Genomic DNA, 20,006 nt, shown 5'->3' on the forward strand with positions numbered 1-20,006 from the left:
CTGGACGCACTATTCCAGGTGGGGTCTCACGAGGGGAGGGCAGGGCAGAGCAGAGGGGCAGAATCACCTCCCTCGGCCTGCTGGCCACACATCTTTTGATGCAGCCCAGGATACGGTTGGCTTTCCGCGCTGCTCACGTTCATGTCACGGTCCATCCCTGGGTGACATGAGAACCCATCGCTCGGGGACGTCACCGTCCATCGCTTGGGAACATGAAAATGGGCCGTCCTCACGTGCAGCACTCGCACATTTTCTCGGTTTGAGGCTGGGCCGGCCACTAACGAATGACAGACGCTCTCTACTAACCCCTCTCCCCTCCCAAAAGGGAAAAGGAAAGAGAACAAGAGGACAAGAGAGAGAGACTTTACGGTTTGGAAAAGAAAACGAAAACAGCTTTAATGAAACAATAACAATAAAAGAATAAGGAATAATAAGAATAAGGAAATATTGAAATATATACAATATGTACAAATATATGTAAAACCAATACCGAACCCAACTCCCCCCACCCTGATGACGATACGTCACCACCACGCTGCAGGGCTGGCACTGGGGCAGTCCCAGGCTGGACTCGGCAGCAGACAGGGACGGGATGCAGGAGCTGGACTCAGGCACTGGATTCAGGGATGCACGGATCGGGATCGACGACAGAAGAACAGGCAGAGTCCTCCTCAGATGTCGGCCATCGAAGAAGAGAGGAAGAGAGACCAAGAGAGCGAGACCCTCGTGATCTCTCAGCTTTACACTGAATATGACGTCTATGGGACGGAATACTCTGTTGGTCAGGTTTGGGTCACCTGTCCAGTTCGCTCCTCCGTGTAGGCGCGACCCTTTTCTCTCCCGGCTCCCCGACACGGAGTACAAGATTTAGCAGTGACCTTGGTCGCCATAAGAACAAGTATAAGCAAGGGCCCCTCTGCACACCGTTCCTTGGTACGAGCTATAAACATCAGGCCTTATCACTGCTGGGAGCAGTCGCTGTCTGGAAATATGTGCTGCTGTTAGTTAGAGGAGACTTAGCTGAAAAGTTAAAGCACTAAACCAGAATTAGTTCTGATTTAGCCCAAACCAGAACACACATGTACCTGGCGTTGCTGCAACACCACTGCCCACTCCATCCCCCATCTCTCATCTTGTGCTCGGCATCGGTGTTTCACAGCGGTCACTGGGGCCTCGGTCACGTCTTCCCGGAGCCCCGTCAGGTCGCTCTGGCGGTGGCTGACAGCTCCAGGCTTATGTGGCAGGAGGGTTCCTTTGGTAAGTGACACCTCGTGCCTCCCTGGGAGGCTGCAGGACAAAGGCCCACGGGCTCTCCGCACAGCCCGGCACTGCTGGCCAGCCCTCTGGGCTCCCCTGCTGCCTCCTCCCCCGGCGGCTCACAGGCAGCACGTGGCTCGCTCTTGGGGATCTTGTTCTAACCCGGAGGGGAATCAAAGCGTATGGCTGCCTGCAGCCCCAAGCCCTGGGTGTCCCTTTGCTGCGAGCCCTGAGGAGCGTCCGCCAAGGTGTTCTGCAGGGAGAGGACAACTGAAGGCATCCTGTTAGCACCCCTGTTTGAGCAGTACCCAGGCAGTCAGGCACAGAGCTGGTATGTAGCAGAAGTCACTAGTTCAACTGCAATCAGGAGAAGTCAGGGAAATCTCTGGACCAATCTGGTGCTCTGAAGAGTATTTCGTGGGTAATATAAGCACGTGCAAGTGAGAAGCTTTGAGATTATAAAGGGAATTTGCGCTTTGGCACATTTCTGTGGAAGAAAGAAAGTAGGCGTTTAGTGTTTAAAATGAAGTTTCTTACCTAGGAACACCAGTAAAAGGTGGCTAAGAGCTGCTGGGGTTAATTGTCACAGAAGGAGACGAAGTTAGTCGAGCAGGACCTACCTGCCTTTCATACACCCCTGCTGACTGGGCCCGATCACCTGCTTGTCCCGTACGTGCCGTGCGATGGCACTCAAGATGACCTTCCCCGGCCCCGAGGTCAGGCTGACAGGCTCCCTGGACTCCCTGGATCCTCCTTCCGGCCCTTCTTGTGGATGGGCGTCACATTTGCCTGCTTCCAGTCCACCGGGACCCCCTGGGACATCTGTAGCGAGCGTTGGTCCCCCCACCCTCACCCCCTGAACTCATGGCAACATTAGCCTGCTGGGAGACAGTCAGCACACGAGATATGACTCGGTCCCACCTCGTCGTTAGGCGTAAAATTAGTCTTTAGAATCCTCTGGTTTAGAGGAAGAGAATTTCAACTCTCTGCGTGGCTCAACGGGCCTGGACCTCTCTCCTCCCCAGGCAAGGACGCCTCTTTGGTAAGACTTGTGCCTCCGCCTCTGTCACGTTTTACCCAGGAACTACTAACTCGAGCTCGATTTTTGCAGTAAGTGTGTTTATCAAGGGCAATTCCAAACTTCTTCTTCTAACTGTTGACTTAATAACTTACCTATCTTTGCAACTTTGCGAACCTGCCTTACTGAAAGACCTAGGCAGGACTGTGAAACAGGCAAACGTTGACTCTGACGAGTGGCTACACACGTACAATCCTTACTCATAAACCATTGAGCAAGTCTGAGACTAGGACTGGATCTTCCTCTCGGAAGGCATTTGGACAGTAAGGAGGTCCTCTCTGAAGGTCGTGGCGCCACAGGAGGGCTTCCCTTACCCCTCTCCTTTCTCTGTATCCTTAATCATAAACCGTTGACCAGGCCTGGGGCTAAGGCTGAATCTAGGCATACCCAGGCACCTCTCTGAGAAGGAGTTTAGAGAGCAAGGGGGACCACTGTGAGCCTCGTGACTCAAAGGGAGCGTCTCCTTACTCCTTGTATTCCCAGACATGAACCACGGAGCAGTTCAACGGGAGGGCCTCCCTCAACCACCTGTCCAAGCGAGTTGCCCTTTTACGCGACAGGGCGGGAAGGGAGCCTCGTCCCGTCTCCCGCCGCCCTTCCTCTGCCCCACGGTGTTAACAGGACCCACAGTGGGTGCACCGCGTCCCTTGAGTCCCGCAGCCCAGGGCCGTGGCACTGCCACTGCTAGTACCAGACTGCAGGCCCTGTAGGGAGTTTGCAAGGCCTCTGGGTGGAGGAGGTAGTAGGGCCCAGTGGACCCGTGAGGTAACGGTGGGCGTAGCACCAGGAGAAGGGGGAGAAAGCAGCACGGGTGGGGACAGCGATGCCACCTGCATCGTTAGGAACGCTGGGCCTTTTTGTGCAGTTTTCCTGCCTTTCTTTTATTGCAAAATAATTAGATTTAGGGGGCCGGCCAGGATCTCCTGTGGGCCAGCCTGAGCCCCAGCTGCCGGCCTGGACGTGGTTTGGCCAGCCCCTGAGGCACCCTGCCAGTGTCACCGACAGCGGGGTGGCTTCTTGCGGTGCTGGGAGGGGTCCTCAGGGCTGCTGGCCCTCCTCTTCGGGGCTCGCCGGGTCCCGCCAGGGGACCGTGGACTGTCCCGGCTGGCAGTGGAAGGCCCGGGCACAGCCTCCTCCGGGTCCTGCTGTGGCTCTTCTGCCTCCCCACGGGTGGGAATGGGGGTGTTGGGGGGGCTCCTGCGACCTCGCTGGAGGGCTGGGCTGTGGGCAGGAGACCCCCTTTGGGAGGCAGCGGGGCCGGCAGCATCCTGGGGGCTGCCGTCCTGCCCCCCGGCCGCACCGGCGTCCTGGAGGCCCAGCCGACGTCGGGCCCGCCCGCTGCACCGGCGCACGATGGTGGCGACGAGCTGGTGGACAAAGCTCCTCGTGCGCCTGCCCAGGGTGTCCCGCAGCAGCTGGATCAGAGCCTCCTCATCCAGGCCAAAGTAGCGCAGCGTGGAAAGGACGAGGCTCTGCGCTGCCGCTGCTTCCTGGGCATCCTCGAAGAGCTGCCCCAGCTCCTGATGCAGCCAGGGCAGCAGGGGGTGGAGGACAGCGCGGTACGTGCGGAAGATGGACGCCCAGACGCACGCGTAGAAGCCGCCCACTGGAGCCATGGGCGGCGGCCCCGCAGCTGGTGGCCGGGCTGCAGCTGGCTGTCCCGGCGCTCCTCCTGTCGGCTGGACGACGACTGATGGTGCTGCAGGCGGTGGGATGTCACGCTCCTGAAAGTCGTCGTCCGCCCGCACCGAGTGCACGATGGAGCTCGCCCTCCTCTTGCAGAGGGGGCACTCGGGCTTGCTCTCAACCCACCGCGCGATGCACGGGTAGCAGAACGGGTGGAGGCAGGGCATCACGAAGCTGGCCTCCTCCCAGCTGTCCAGGCATATTGGACAGCGGTTGTCCAGCTCCGCGGCCATGCTCTCCACGTGCTGCGGTGGGCTGAGGGGAGCTGGGGATGTCGAGCTGCTCCCTCTCACCGGCGCTGCAGCAGCGGGGGTCACGCTAGAAAAGGAAGGGCGGCCACAGTCTTTGGCTGCTCCAGGGAGGGGTGGAAGAAACGTCCAGGCCCCTCAAGAAAGCAGCCCTCTCGGCTCCCCGGGGTGCGGTTTCCCCGCACGGAGCTCACCTCTGCTGCTGCGAGCGCGCCTCCGGAGTGCCCCGGCTGCCGGAAGCAGACGGGGCCGGGGAAAACCCTCCGATGGCTCTGGGGTCGGGCACTGAGAGTTGCCGTGAAGAACTCCCCGAGCACGACCTCAGCACCAGCACCAGCCTCGCTCGACACTCCAACCTCACGTACTCGCTCAGCTGGAGTGCGGGCACGAGCCAGCTGGGTGAGACTCGGCACCCGGCTATAAGCAGCGAGGGGTGTGTGGTCACAATGCGTCACCCGGCAATGTCGTCGTCCAGTGCATGGTGAACATAAAATCAAAGAATCATGGAACGGTTTGGCTTGGAAGGGACCTCAAAGATGATCTAGTTCCAAGCCCCCTGCCACGGCAGGGACACCTGCCACGAGAGCAGGTTGCTCACGGCTCCATCCAGCCTGGCCTTGAACACTTCCAGGGATGGAGCATCCCCAGCGTCCTTAGGCAACCTGTTCCAGCGTCTCACCACCCTCAGGGTGGAGATCTTCTTCCTCATATCTAGTCTGACCCTGCCCTCTCCCAGCTTCCTCGTCCGATCACTGCAGGCCCTGGTAAAAAGTCCCTGCCCCACCTTCTTGTGGGCCCCCTTCAGGTACTGGAAGGCCGCTAGAAGGTCTCCCCGGAGCCTTCTCTTTTCCAGGCTGAACAAGCCCAACTCTCTCAGCCTGTCCTCGTAGGAAAGGTGTTCCAACTCTCTGACCGCCTTGGTAGCCCTCCTCTGCACTCGCTCCAGCAGCTCCATGTCTTTCTTGTGTTGGGGGCTCCAGAGCTGGACGCACTATTCCAGGTGGGGTCTCACGAGGGGAGGGCAGGGCAGAGCAGAGGGGCAGAATCACCTCCCTCGGCCTGCTGGCCACACATCTTTTGATGCAGCCCAGGATACGGTTGGCTTTCCGCGCTGCTCACGTTCATGTCACGGTCCATCCCTGGGTGACATGAGAACCCATCGCTCGGGGACGTCACCGTCCATCGCTTGGGAACATGAAAATGGGCCGTCCTCACGTGCAGCACTCGCACATTTTCTCGGTTTGAGGCTGGGCCGGCCACTAACGAATGACAGACGCTCTCTACTAACCCCTCTCCCCTCCCAAAAGGGAAAAGGAAAGAGAACAAGAGGACAAGAGAGAGAGACTTTACGGTTTGGAAAAGAAAACGAAAACAGCTTTAATGAAACAATAACAATAAAAGAATAAGGAATAATAAGAATAAGGAAATATTGAAATATATACAATATGTACAAATATACGTAAAACCAATACCGAACCCAACTCCCCCCACCCTGATGACGATACGTCACCACCACGCTGCAGGGCTGGCACTGGGGCAGTCCCAGGCTGGACTCGGCAGCAGACAGGGACGGGATGCAGGAGCTGGACTCAGGCACTGGATTCAGGGATGCACGGATCGGGATCGACGACAGAAGAACAGGCAGAGTCCTCCTCAGATGTCGGCCATCGAAGAAGAGAGGAAGAGAGACCAAGAGAGCGAGACCCTCGTGATCTCTCAGCTTTATACTGAATATGACGTCTATGGGACGGAATACTCTGTTGGTCAGGTTTGGGTCACCTGTCCAGTTCGCTCCTCCCTGTAGGCGCGACCCTTTTCACTCCCGGCTCCCCGACACGGAGTACAAGATTTAGCAGTGACCTTGGTCGCCATAAGAACAAGTATAAGCAAGGGCCCCTCTGCACACCGTTCCTTGGTACGAGCTATAAACATCAGGCCTTATCACTGCTGGGAGCAGTCGCTGTCTGGAAATATGTGCTGCTGTTAGTTAGAGGAGACTTAGCTGAAAAGTTAAAGCACTAAACCAGAATTAGTTCTGATTTAGCCCAAACCAGAACACACATGTACCTGGCGTTGCTGCAACACCACTGCCCACTCCATCCCCCATCTCTCGTCTTGTGCTCGGCATCGGTGTTTCACAGCGGTCACTGGGGCCTCGGTCACGTCTTCCCGGAGCCCCGTCAGGTCGCTCTGGCGGTGGCTGACAGCTCCAGGCTTATGTGGCAGGAGGGTTCCTTTGGTAAGTGACACCTCGTGCCTCCCTGGGAGGCTGCAGGACAAAGGCCCACGGGCTCTCCCCACAGCCCGGCACTGCTGGCCAGCCCTCTGGGCTCCCCTGCTGCCTCCTCCCCCGGCGGCTCACAGGCAGCACGTGGCTCGCTCTTGGGGATCTTGTTCTACCCGGAGGGGAATCAAAGCGTATGGCTGCCTGCAGCCCCAAGCCCTGGGTGTCCCTTTGCTGCGAGCCCTGAGGAGCGTCCGCCAAGGTGTTCTGCAGGGAGAGGACAACTGAAGGCATCCTGTTAGCACCCCTGTTTGAGCAGTACCCAGGCAGTCAGGCACAGAGCTGGTATGTAGCAGAAGTCACTAGTTCAACTGCAATCAGGAGAAGTCAGGGAAATCTCTGGACCAATCTGGTGCTCTGAAGAGTATTTCGTGGGTAATATAAGCACGTGCAAGTGAGAAGCTTTGAGATTATAAAGGGAATTTGCGCTTTGGCACATTTCTGTGGAAGAAAGAAAGTAGGCGTTTAGTGTTTAAAATGAAGTTTCTTACCTAGGAACACCAGTAAAAGGTGGCTAAGAGCTGCTGGGGTTAATTGTCACAGAAGGAGACGAAGTTAGTCGAGCAGGACCTACCTGCCTTTCATACACCCCTGCTGACTGGGCCCGATCACCTGCTTGTCCCGTACGTGCCGTGCGATGGCACTCAAGATGACCTTCCCCGGCCCCGAGGTCAGGCTGACAGGCTCCCTGGACTCCCTGGATCCTCCTTCCGGCCCTTCTTGTGGATGGGCGTCACATTTGCCTGCTTCCAGTCCACCGGGACCCCCTGGGACATCTGTAGCGAGCGTTGGTCCCCCCACCCTCACCCCCTGAACTCATGGCAACATTAGCCTGCTGGGAGACAGTCAGCACACGAGATATGACTCGGTCCCACCTCGTCGTTAGGCGTAAAATTAGTCTTTAGAATCCTCTGGTTTAGAGGAAGAGAATTTCAACTCTCTGCGTGGCTCAACGGGCCTGGACCTCTCTCCTCCCCAGGCAGGGACGCCTCTTTGGTAAGACTTGTGCCTCCGCCTCTGTCACGTTTTACCCAGGAACTACTAACTCGAGCTCGATTTTTGCAGTAAGTGTGTTTATCAAGGGCAATTCCAAACTTCTTCTTCTAACTGTTGACTTAATAACTTACCTATCTTTGCAACTTTGCGAACCTGCCTTACTGAAAGACCTAGGCAGGACTGTGAAACAGGCAAACGTTGACTCTGACGAGTGGCTACACACGTACAATCCTTACTCATAAACCATTGAGCAAGTCTGAGACTAGGACTGGATCTTCCTCTCGGAAGGCATTTGGACAGTAAGGAGGTCCTCTCTGAAGGTCGTGGCGCCACAGGAGGGCTTCCCTTACCCCTCTCCTTTCTCTGTATCCTTAATCATAAACCGTTGACCAGGCCTGGGGCTAAGGCTGAATCTAGGCATACCCAGGCACCTCTCTGAGAAGGAGTTTAGAGAGCAAGGGGGACCACTGTGAGCCTCGTGACTCAAAGGGAGCGTCTCCTTACTCCTTGTATTCCCAGACATGAACCACGGAGCAGTTCAACGGGAGGGCCTCCCTCAACCACCTGTCCAAGCGAGTTGCCCTTTTACGCGACAGGGCGGGAAGGGAGCCTCGTCCCGTCTCCCGCCGCCCTTCCTCTGCCCCACGGTGTTAACAGGACCCACAGTGGGTGCACCGCGTCCCTTGAGTCCCGCAGCCCAGGGCCGTGGCACTGCCACTGCTAGTACCAGACTGCAGGCCCTGTAGGGAGTTTGCAAGGCCTCTGGGTGGAGGAGGTAGTAGGGCCCAGCGGACCCGTGAGGTAACGGTGGGCGTAGCACCAGGAGAAGGGGGAGAAAGCAGCACGGGTGGGGACAGCGATGCCACCTGCATCGTTAGGAACGCTGGGCCTTTTTGTGCAGTTTTCCTGCCTTTCTTTTATTGCAAAATAATTAGATTTAGGGGGCCGGCCAGGATCTCCTGGGGGCCAGCCTGAGCCCCAGCTGCCGGCCTGGACGTGGTTTGGCCAGCCCCTGAGGCACCCTGCCAGTGTCACCGACAGCGGGGTGGCTTCTTGCGGTGCTGGGAGGGGTCCTCAGGGCTGCTGGCCCTCCTCTTCGGGGCTCGCCGGGTCCCGCCAGGGGACCGTGGACTGTCCCGGCTGGCAGTGGAAGGCCCGGGCACAGCCTCCTCCGGGTCCTGCTGTGGCTCTTCTGCCTCCCCACGGGTGGGAATGGGGGTGTTGGGGGGGCTCCTGCGACCTCGCTGGAGGGCTGGGCTGTGGGCAGGAGACCCCCTTTGGGAGGCAGCGGGGCCGGCAGCATCCTGGGGGCTGCCGTCCTGCCCCCCGGCCGCACCGGCGTCCTGGAGGCCCAGCCGACGTCGGGCCCGCCCGCTGCACCGGCGCACGATGGTGGCGACGAGCTGGTGGACAAAGCTCCTCGTGCGCCTGCCCAGGGTGTCCCGCAGCAGCTGGATCAGAGCCTCCTCATCCAGGCCAAAGTAGCGCAGCGTGGAAAGGACGAGGCTCTGCGCTGCCGCTGCTTCCTGGGCATCCTCGAAGAGCTGCCCCAGCTCCTGATGCAGCCAGGGCAGCAGGGGGTGGAGGACAGCGCGGTACGTGCGGAAGATGGACGCCCAGACGCACGCGTAGAAGCCGCCCACTGGAGCCATGGGCGGCGGCCCCGCAGCTGGTGGCCGGGCTGCAGCTGGCTGTCCCGGCGCTCCTCCTGTCGGCTGGACGACGACTGATGGTGCTGCAGGCGGTGGGATGTCACGCTCCTGAAAGTCGTCGTCCGCCCGCACCGAGTGCACGATGGAGCTCGTCCTCCTCTTGCAGAGGGGGCACTCGGGCTTGCTCTCAACCCACCGCGCGATGCACGGGTAGCAGAACGGGTGGAGGCAGGGCATCACGAAGCTGGCCTCCTCCCAGCTGTCCAGGCATATTGGACAGCGGTTGTCCAGCTCCGCGGCCATGCTCTCCACGTGCTGCGGTGGGCTGAGGGGAGCTGGGGATGTCGAGCTGCTCCCTCTCACCGGCGCTGCAGCAGCGGGGGTCACGCTAGAAAAGGAAGGGCGGCCACAGTCTTTGGCTGCTCCAGGGAGGGGTGGAAGAAACGTCCAGGCCCCTCAAGAAAGCAGCCCTCTCGGCTCCCCGGGGTGCGGTTTCCCCGCACGGAGCTCACCTCTGCTGCTGCGAGCGCGCCTCCGGAGTGCCCCGGCTGCCGGAAGCAGACGGGGCCGGGGAAAACCCTCCGATGGCTCTGGGGTCGGGCACTGAGAGTTGCCGTGAAGAACTCCCCGAGCACGACCTCAGCACCAGCACCAGCCTCGCTCGACACTCCAACCTCACGTACTCGCTCAGCTGGAGTGCGGGCACGAGCCAGCTGGGTGAGACTCGGCACCCGGCTATAAGCAGCGAGGGGTGTGTGGTCACAATGCGTCACCCGGCAACGTCGTCGTCCAGTGCATGGTGAACATAAAATCAAAGAATCATGGAACGGTTTGGCTTGGAAGGGACCTCAAAGATGATCTAGTTCCAAGCCCCCTGCCACGGCAGGGACACCTGCCACGAGAGCAGGTTGCTCACGGCTCCATCCAGCCTGGCCTTGAACACTTCCAGGGATGGAGCATCCCCAGCGTCCTTAGGCAACCTGTTCCAGCGTCTCACCACCCTCAGGGTGGAGATCTTCTTCCTCATATCTAGTCTGACCCTGCCCTCTCCCAGCTTCCTCGTCCGATCACTGCAGGCCCTGGTAAAAAGTCCCTGCCCCACCTTCTTGTGGGCCCCCTTCAGGTACTGGAAGGCCGCTAGAAGGTCTCCCCGGAGCCTTCTCTTTTCCAGGCTGAACAAGCCCAACTCTCTCAGCCTGTCCTCGTAGGAAAGGTGTTCCAACTCTCTGACCGCCTTGGTAGCCCTCCTCTGCACTCGCTCCAGCAGCTCCATGTCTTTCTTGTGTTGGGGGCTCCAGAGCTGGACGCACTATTCCAGGTGGGGTCTCACGAGGGGAGGGCAGGGCAGAGCAGAGGGGCAGAATCACCTCCCTCGGCCTGCTGGCCACACATCTTTTGATGCAGCCCAGGATACGGTTGGCTTTCCGCGCTGCTCACGTTCATGTCACGGTCCATCCCTGGGTGACATGAGAACCCATCGCTCGGGGACGTCACCGTCCATCGCTTGGGAACATGAAAATGGGCCGTCCTCACGTGCAGCACTCGCACATTTTCTCGGTTTGAGGCTGGGCCGGCCACTAACGAATGACAGACGCTCTCTACTAACCCCTCTCCCCTCCCAAAAGGGAAAAGGAAAGAGAACAAGAGGACAAGAGAGAGAGACTTTACGGTTTGGAAAAGAAAACGAAAACAGCTTTAATGAAACAATAACAATAAAAGAATAAGGAATAATAAGAATAAGGAAATATTGAAATATATACAATATGTACAAATATACGTAAAACCAATACCGAACCCAACTCCCCCCACCCTGATGACGATACGTCACCACCACGCTGCAGGGCTGGCACTGGGGCAGTCCCAGGCTGGACTCGGCAGCAGACAGGGACGGGATGCAGGAGCTGGACTCAGGCACTGGATTCAGGGATGCACGGATCGGGATCGACGACAGAAGAACAGGCAGAGTCCTCCTCAGATGTCGGCCATCGAAGAAGAGAGGAAGAGAGACCAAGAGAGCGAGACCCTCGTGATCTCTCAGCTTTATACTGAATATGACGTCTATGGGACGGAATACTCTGTTGGTCAGGTTTGGGTCACCTGTCCAGTTCGCTCCTCCCTGTAGGCGCGACCCTTTTCACTCCCGGCTCCCCGACACGGAGTACAAGATTTAGCAGTGACCTTGGTCGCCATAAGAACAAGTATAAGCAAGGGCCCCTCTGCACACCGTTCCTTGGTACGAGCTATAAACATCAGGCCTTATCACTGCTGGGAGCAGTCGCTGTCTGGAAATATGTGCTGCTGTTAGTTAGAGGAGACTTAGCTGAAAAGTTAAAGCACTAAACCAGAATTAGTTCTGATTTAGCCCAAACCAGAACACACATGTACCTGGCGTTGCTGCAACACCACTGCCCACTCCATCCCCCATCTCTCGTCTTGTGCTCGGCATCGGTGTTTCACAGCGGTCACTGGGGCCTCGGTCACGTCTTCCCGGAGCCCCGTCAGGTCGCTCTGGCGGTGGCTGACAGCTCCAGGCTTATGTGGCAGGAGGGTTCCTTTGGTAAGTGACACCTCGTGCCTCCCTGGGAGGCTGCAGGACAAAGGCCCACGGGCTCTCCGCACAGCCCGGCACTGCTGGCCAGCCCTCTGGGCTCCCCTGCTGCCTCCTCCCCCGGCGGCTCACAGGCAGCACGTGGCTCGCTCTTGGGGATCTTGTTCTAACCCGGAGGGGAATCAAAGCGTATGGCTGCCTGCAGCCCCAAGCCCTGGGTGTCCCTTTGCTGCGAGCCCTGAGGAGCGTCCGCCAAGGTGTTCTGCAGGGAGAGGACAACTGAAGGCATCCTGTTAGCACCCCTGTTTGAGCAGTACCCAGGCAGTCAGGCACAGAGCTGGTATGTAGCAGAAGTCACTAGTTCAACTGCAATCAGGAGAAGTCAGGGAAATCTCTGGACCAATCTGGTGCTCTGAAGAGTATTTCGTGGGTAATATAAGCACGTGCAAGTGAGAAGCTTTGAGATTATAAAGGGAATTTGCGCTTTGGCACATTTCTGTGGAAGAAAGAAAGTAGGCGTTTAGTGTTTAAAATGAAGTTTCTTACCTAGGAACACCAGTAAAAGGTGGCTAAGAGCTGCTGGGGTTAATTGTCACAGAAGGAGACGAAGTTAGTCGAGCAGGACCTACCTGCCTTTCATACACCCCTGCTGACTGGGCCCGATCACCTGCTTGTCCCGTACGTGCCGTGCGATGGCACTCAAGATGACCTTCCCCGGCCCCGAGGTCAGGCTGACAGGCTCCCTGGACTCCCTGGATCCTCCTTCCGGCCCTTCTTGTGGATGGGCGTCACATTTGCCTGCTTCCAGTCCACCGGGACCCCCTGGGACATCTGTAGCGAGCGTTGGTCCCCCCACCCTCACCCCCTGAACTCATGGCAACATTAGCCTGCTGGGAGACAGTCAGCACACGAGATATGACTCGGTCCCACCTCGTCGTTAGGCGTAAAATTAGTCTTTAGAATCCTCTGGTTTAGAGGAAGAGAATTTCAACTCTCTGCGTGGCTCAACGGGCCTGGACCTCTCTCCTCCCCAGGCAGGGACGCCTCTTTGGTAAGACTTGTGCCTCCGCCTCTGTCACGTTTTACCCAGGAACTACTAACTCGAGCTCGATTTTTGCAGTAAGTGTGTTTATCAAGGGCAATTCCAAACTTCTTCTTCTAACTGTTGACTTAATAACTTACCTATCTTTGCAACTTTGCGAACCTGCCTTACTGAAAGACCTAGGCAGGACTGTGAAACAGGCAAACGTTGACTCTGACGAGTGGCTACACACGTACAATCCTTACTCATAAACCATTGAGCAAGTCTGAGACTAGGACTGGATCTTCCTCTCGGAAGGCATTTGGACAGTAAGGAGGTCCTCTCTGAAGGTCGTGGCGCCACAGGAGGGCTTCCCTTACCCCTCTCCTTTCTCTGTATCCTTAATCATAAACCGTTGACCAGGCCTGGGGCTAAGGCTGAATCTAGGCATACCCAGGCACCTCTCTGAGAAGGAGTTTAGAGAGCAAGGGGGACCACTGTGAGCCTCGTGACTCAAAGGGAGCGTCTCCTTACTCCTTGTATTCCCAGACATGAACCACGGAGCAGTTCAACGGGAGGGCCTCCCTCAACCACCTGTCCAAGCGAGTTGCCCTTTTACGCGACAGGGCGGGAAGGGAGCCTCGTCCCGTCTCCCGCCGCCCTTCCTCTGCCCCACGGTGTTAACAGGACCCACAGTGGGTGCACCGCGTCCCTTGAGTCCCGCAGCCCAGGGCCGTGGCACTGCCACTGCTAGTACCAGACTGCAGGCCCTGTAGGGAGTTTGCAAGGCCTCTGGGTGGAGGAGGTAGTAGGGCCCAGCGGACCCGTGAGGTAACGGTGGGCGTAGCACCAGGAGAAGGGGGAGAAAGCAGCACGGGTGGGGACAGCGATGCCACCTGCATCGTTAGGAACGCTGGGCCTTTTTGTGCAGTTTTCCTGCCTTTCTTTTATTGCAAAATAATTAGATTTAGGGGGCCGGCCAGGATCTCCTGGGGGCCAGCCTGAGCCCCAGCTGCCGGCCTGGACGTGGTTTGGCCAGCCCCTGAGGCACCCTGCCAGTGTCACCGACAGCGGGGTGGCTTCTTGCGGTGCTGGGAGGGGTCCTCAGGGCTGCTGGCCCTCCTCTTCGGGGCTCGCCGGGTCCCGCCAGGGGACCGTGGACTGTCCCGGCTGGCAGTGGAAGGCCCGGGCACAGCCTCCTCCGGGTCCTGCTGTGGCTCTTCTGCCTCCCCACGGGTGGGAATGGGGGTGTTGGGGGGGCTCCTGCGACCTCGCTGGAGGGCTGGGCTGTGGGCAGGAGACCCCCTTTGGGAGGCAGCGGGGCCGGCAGCATCCTGGGGGCTGCCGTCCTGCCCCCCGGCCGCACCGGCGTCCTGGAGGCCCAGCCGACGTCGGGCCCGCCCGCTGCACCGGCGCACGATGGTGGCGACGAGCTGGTGGACAAAGCTCCTCGTGCGCCTGCCCAGGGTGTCCCGCAGCAGCTGGATCAGAGCCTCCTCATCCAGGCCAAAGTAGCGCAGCGTGGAAAGGACGAGGCTCTGCGCTGCCGCTGCTTCCTGGGCATCCTCGAAGAGCTGCCCCAGCTCCTGATGCAGCCAGGGCAGCAGGGGGTGGAGGACAGCGCGGTACGTGCGGAAGATGGACGCCCAGACGCACGCGTAGAAGCCGCCCACTGGAGCCATGGGCGGCGGCCCCGCAGCTGGTGGCCGGGCTGCAGCTGGCTGTCCCGGCGCTCCTCCTGTCGGCTGGACGACGACTGATGGTGCTGCAGGCGGTGGGATGTCACGCTCCTGAAAGTCGTCGTCCGCCCGCACCGAGTGCACGATGGAGCTCGCCCTCCTCTTGCAGAGGGGGCACTCGGGCTTGCTCTCAACCCACCGCGCGATGCACGGGTAGCAGAACGGGTGGAGGCAGGGCATCACGAAGCTGGCCTCCTCCCAGCTGTCCAGGCATATTGGACAGCGGTTGTCCAGCTCCGCGGCCATGCTCTCCACGTGCTGCGGTGGGCTGAGGGGAGCTGGGGATGTCGAGCTGCTCCCTCTCACCGGCGCTGCAGCAGCGGGGGTCACGCTAGAAAAGGAAGGGCGGCCACAGTCTTTGGCTGCTCCAGGGAGGGGTGGAAGAAACGTCCAGGCCCCTCAAGAAAGCAGCCCTCTCGGCTCCCCGGGGTGCGGTTTCCCCGCACGGAGCTCACCTCTGCTGCTGCGAGCGCGCCTCCGGAGTGCCCCGGCTGCCGGAAGCAGACGGGGCCGGGGAAAACCCTCCGATGGCTCTGGGGTCGGGCACTGAGAGTTGCCGTGAAGAACTCCCCGAGCACGACCTCAGCACCAGCACCAGCCTCGCTCGACACTCCAACCTCACGTACTCGCTCAGCTGGAGTGCGGGCACGAGCCAGCTGGGTGAGACTCGGCACCCGGCTATAAGCAGCGAGGGGTGTGTGGTCACAATGCGTCACCCGGCAACGTCGTCGTCCAGTGCATGGTGAACATAAAATCAAAGAATCATGGAACGGTTTGGCTTGGAAGGGACCTCAAAGATGATCTAGTTCCAAGCCCCCTGCCACGGCAGGGACACCTGCCACGAGAGCAGGTTGCTCACGGCTCCATCCAGCCTGGCCTTGAACACTTCCAGGGATGGAGCATCCCCAGCGTCCTTAGGCAACCTGTTCCAGCGTCTCACCACCCTCAGGGTGGAGATCTTCTTCCTCATATCTAGTCTGACCCTGCCCTCTCCCAGCTTCCTCGTCCGATCACTGCAGGCCCTGGTAAAAAGTCCCTGCCCCACCTTCTTGTGGGCCCCCTTCAGGTACTGGAAGGCCGCTAGAAGGTCTCCCCGGAGCCTTCTCTTTTCCAGGCTGAACAAGCCCAACTCTCTCAGCCTGTCCTCGTAGGAAAGGTGTTCCAACTCTCTGACCGCCTTGGTAGCCCTCCTCTGCACTCGCTCCAGCAGCTCCATGTCTTTCTTGTGTTGGGGGCTCCAGAGCTGGACGCACTATTCCAGGTGGGGTCTCACGAGGGGAGGGCAGGGCAGAGCAGAGGGGCAGAATCACCTCCCTCGGCCTGCTGGCCACACATCTTTTGATGCAGCCCAGGATACGGTTGGCTTTCCGCGCTGCTCACGTTCATGTCACGGTCCATCCCTGGGTGACATGAGAACCCATCGCTCGGGGACGTCACCGTCCATCGCTTGGGAACATGAAAATGGGCCGTCCTCACGTGCAGCACTCGCACATTTTCTCGGTTTGAGGCTGGGCCGGCCACTAACGAATGACAGACGCTCTCTACTAACCCCTCTCCCCTCCCAAAAGGGAAAAGGAAAGAGAACAAGAGGACAAGAGAGAGAGACTTTACGGTTTGGAAAAGAAAACGAAAACAGCTTTAATGAAACAATAACAATAAAAGAATAAGGAATAATAAGAATAAGGAAATATTGAAATATATACAATATGTACAAATATACGTAAAACCAATACCGAACCCAACTCCCCCCACCCTGATGACGATACGTCACCACCACGCTGCAGGGCTGGCACTGGGGCAGTCCCAGGCTGGACTCGGCAGCAGACAGGGACGGGATGCAGGAGCTGGACTCAGGCACTGGATTCAGGAATGCACGGATCGGGATCGATGACAAAAGAACAGGCAGAGTCCTCCTCAGATGTCGGCCATCGAAGAAGAGAGGAAGAGAGACCAAGAGAGCGAGACCCTCGTGATCTCTCAGCTTTACACTGAATATGACGTCTATGGGACGGAATACTCTGTTGGTCAGGTTTGGGTCACCTGTCCAGTTCGCTCCTCCCTGTAGGCGCGACCCTTTTCACTCCCGGCTCCCCGACACGGAGTACAAGATTTAGCAGTGACCTTGGTCGCCATAAGAACAAGTATAAGCAAGGGCCCCTCTGCACACCGTTCCTTGGTACGAGCTATAAACATCAGGCCTTATCACTGCTGGGAGCAGTCGCTGTCTGGAAATATGTGCTGCTGTTAGTTAGAGGAGACTTAGCTGAAAAGTTAAAGCACTAAACCAGAATTAGTTCTGATTTAGCCCAAACCAGAACACACATGTACCTGGCGTTGCTGCAACACCACTGCCCACTCCATCCCCCATCTCTCGTCTTGTGCTCGGCATCGGTGTTTCACAGCGGTCACTGGGGCCTCGGTCACGTCTTCCCGGAGCCCCGTCAGGTCGCTCTGGCGGTGGCTGACAGCTCCAGGCTTATGTGGCAGGAGGGTTCCTTTGGTAAGTGACACCTCGTGCCTCCCTGGGAGGCTGCAGGACAAAGGCCCACGGGCTCTCCGCACAGCCCGGCACTGCTGGCCAGCCCTCTGGGCTCCCCTGCTGCCTCCTCCCCCGGCGGCTCACAGGCAGCACGTGGCTCGCTCTTGGGGATCTTGTTCTAACCCGGAGGGGAATCAAAGCGTATGGCTGCCTGCAGCCCCAAGCCCTGGGTGTCCCTTTGCTGCGAGCCCTGAGGAGCGTCCGCCAAGGTGTTCTGCAGGGAGAGGACAACTGAAGGCATCCTGTTAGCACCCCTGTTTGAGCAGTACCCAGGCAGTCAGGCACAGAGCTGGTATGTAGCAGAAGTCACTAGTTCAACTGCAATCAGGAGAAGTCAGGGAAATCTCTGGACCAATCTGGTGCTCTGAAGAGTATTTCGTGGGTAATATAAGCACGTGCAAGTGAGAAGCTTTGAGATTATAAAGGGAATTTGCGCTTTGGCACATTTCTGTGGAAGAAAGAAAGTAGGCGTTTAGTGTTTAAAATGAAGTTTCTTACCTAGGAACACCAGTAAAAGGTGGCTAAGAGCTGCTGGGGTTAATTGTCACAGAAGGAGACGAAGTTAGTCGAGCAGGACCTACCTGCCTTTCATACACCCCTGCTGACTGGGCCCGATCACCTGCTTGTCCCGTACGTGCCGTGCGATGGCACTCAAGATGACCTTCCCCGGCCCCGAGGTCAGGCTGACAGGCTCCCTGGACTCCCTGGATCCTCCTTCCGGCCCTTCTTGTGGATGGGCGTCACATTTGCCTGCTTCCAGTCCACCGGGACCCCCTGGGACATCTGTAGCGAGCGTTGGTCCCCCCACCCTCACCCCCTGAACTCATGGCAACATTAGCCTGCTGGGAGACAGTCAGCACACGAGATATGACTCGGTCCCACCTCGTCGTTAGGCGTAAAATTAGTCTTTAGAATCCTCTGGTTTAGAGGAAGAGAATTTCAACTCTCTGCGTGGCTCAACGGGCCTGGACCTCTCTCCTCCCCAGGCAGGGACGCCTCTTTGGTAAGACTTGTGCCTCCGCCTCTGTCACGTTTTACCCAGGAACTACTAACTCGAGCTCGATTTTTGCAGTAAGTGTGTTTATCAAGGGCAATTCCAAACTTCTTCTTCTAACTGTTGACTTAATAACTTACCTATCTTTGCAACTTTGCGAACCTGCCTTACTGAAAGACCTAGGCAGGACTGTGAAACAGGCAAACGTTGACTCTGACGAGTGGCTACACACGTACAATCCTTACTCATAAACCATTGAGCAAGTCTGAGACTAGGACTGGATCTTCCTCTCGGAAGGCATTTGGACAGTAAGGAGGTCCTCTCTGAAGGTCGTGGCGCCACAGGAGGGCTTCCCTTACCCCTCTCCTTTCTCTGTATCCTTAATCATAAACCGTTGACCAGGCCTGGGGCTAAGGCTGAATCTAGGCATACCCAGGCACCTCTCTGAGAAGGAGTTTAGAGAGCAAGGGGGACCACTGTGAGCCTCGTGACTCAAAGGGAGCGTCTCCTTACTCCTTGTATTCCCAGACATGAACCACGGAGCAGTTCAACGGGAGGGCCTCCCTCAACCACCTGTCCAAGCGAGTTGCCCTTTTACGCGACAGGGCGGGAAGGGAGCCTCGTCCCGTCTCCCGCCGCCCTTCCTCTGCCCCACGGTGTTAACAGGACCCACAGTGGGTGCACCGCGTCCCTTGAGTCCCGCAGCCCAGGGCCGTGGCACTGCCACTGCTAGTACCAGACTGCAGGCCCTGTAGGGAGTTTGCAAGGCCTCTGGGTGGAGGAGGTAGTAGGGCCCAGCGGACCCGTGAGGTAACGGTGGGCGTAGCACCAGGAGAAGGGGGAGAAAGCAGCACGGGTGGGGACAGCGATGCCACCTGCATCGTTAGGAACGCTGGGCCTTTTTGTGCAGTTTTCCTGCCTTTCTTTTATTGCAAAATAATTAGATTTAGGGGGCCGGCCAGGATCTCCTGTGGGCCAGCCTGAGCCCCAGCTGCCGGCCTGGACGTGGTTTGGCCAGCCCCTGAGGCACCCTGCCAGTGTCACCGACAGCGGGGTGGCTTCTTGCGGTGCTGGGAGGGGTCCTCAGGGCTGCTGGCCCTCCTCTTCGGGGCTCGCCGGGTCCCGCCAGGGGACCGTGGACTGTCCCGGCTGGCAGTGGAAGGCCCGGGCACAGCCTCCTCCGGGTCCTGCTGTGGCTCTTCTGCCTCCCCACGGGTGGGAATGGGGGTGTTGGGGGGGCTCCTGCGACCTCGCTGGAGGGCTGGGCTGTGGGCAGGAGACCCCCTTTGGGAGGCAGCGGGGCCGGCAGCATCCTGGGGGCTGCCGTCCTGCCCCCCGGCCGCACCGGCGTCCTGGAGGCCCAGCCGACGTCGGGCCCGCCCGCTGCACCGGCGCACGATGGTGGCGACGAGCTGGTGGACAAAGCTCCTCGTGCGCCTGCCCAGGGTGTCCCGCAGCAGCTGGATCAGAGCCTCCTCATCCAGGCCAAAGTAGCGCAGCGTGGAAAGGACGAGGCTCTGCGCTGCCGCTGCTTCCTGGGCATCCTCGAAGAGCTGCCCCAGCTCCTGATGCAGCCAGGGCAGCAGGGGGTGGAGGACAGCGCGGTACGTGCGGAAGATGGACGCCCAGACGCACGCGTAGAAGCCGCCCACTGGAGCCATGGGCGGCGGCCCCGCAGCTGGTGGCCGGGCTGCAGCTGGCTGTCCCGGCGCTCCTCCTGTCGGCTGGACGACGACTGATGGTGCTGCAGGCGGTGGGATGTCACGCTCCTGAAAGTCGTCGTCCGCCCGCACCGAGTGCACGATGGAGCTCGCCCTCCTCTTGCAGAGGGGGCACTCGGGCTTGCTCTCAACCCACCGCGCGATGCACGGGTAGCAGAACGGGTGGAGGCAGGGCATCACGAAGCTGGCCTCCTCCCAGCTGTCCAGGCATATTGGACAGCGGTTGTCCAGCTCCGCGGCCAT

General features: G+C 58.8%; 4 protein-coding genes across 4 annotated transcripts; all 4 read right to left on the reverse strand.

Moving 5' to 3' along the window:
• Positions 1-3,330: 3,330 nt before the first annotated feature.
• Positions 3,331-4,254, reverse strand: LOC147413321 (E3 ubiquitin-protein ligase Topors-like). Its single transcript, XM_086480134.1, has one exon. The coding sequence runs from the start codon at positions 4,252-4,254 to the stop codon at positions 3,331-3,333; it is 924 nt and encodes a 307-aa protein (XP_086336260.1).
• Positions 4,255-8,580: 4,326 nt separating this feature from the next.
• Positions 8,581-9,504, reverse strand: LOC147413322 (E3 ubiquitin-protein ligase Topors-like). Its single transcript, XM_086480135.1, has one exon. The coding sequence runs from the start codon at positions 9,502-9,504 to the stop codon at positions 8,581-8,583; it is 924 nt and encodes a 307-aa protein (XP_086336261.1).
• Positions 9,505-13,831: 4,327 nt separating this feature from the next.
• On the reverse strand, positions 13,832-14,755 carry LOC147413323 (E3 ubiquitin-protein ligase Topors-like). Its single transcript, XM_086480136.1, has one exon. The coding sequence runs from the start codon at positions 14,753-14,755 to the stop codon at positions 13,832-13,834; it is 924 nt and encodes a 307-aa protein (XP_086336262.1).
• Positions 14,756-19,082: 4,327 nt separating this feature from the next.
• On the reverse strand, positions 19,083-20,006 carry LOC147413324 (E3 ubiquitin-protein ligase Topors-like). The gene has a single exon (XM_086480138.1). The coding sequence runs from the start codon at positions 20,004-20,006 to the stop codon at positions 19,083-19,085; it is 924 nt and encodes a 307-aa protein (XP_086336264.1).

Source organism: Leptosomus discolor, chromosome Z (assembly GCF_034619465.1).
Source record: "Leptosomus discolor isolate bLepDis1 chromosome Z, bLepDis1.hap2, whole genome shotgun sequence".
NCBI lineage: Eukaryota > Metazoa > Chordata > Aves > Leptosomiformes > Leptosomidae > Leptosomus > Leptosomus discolor.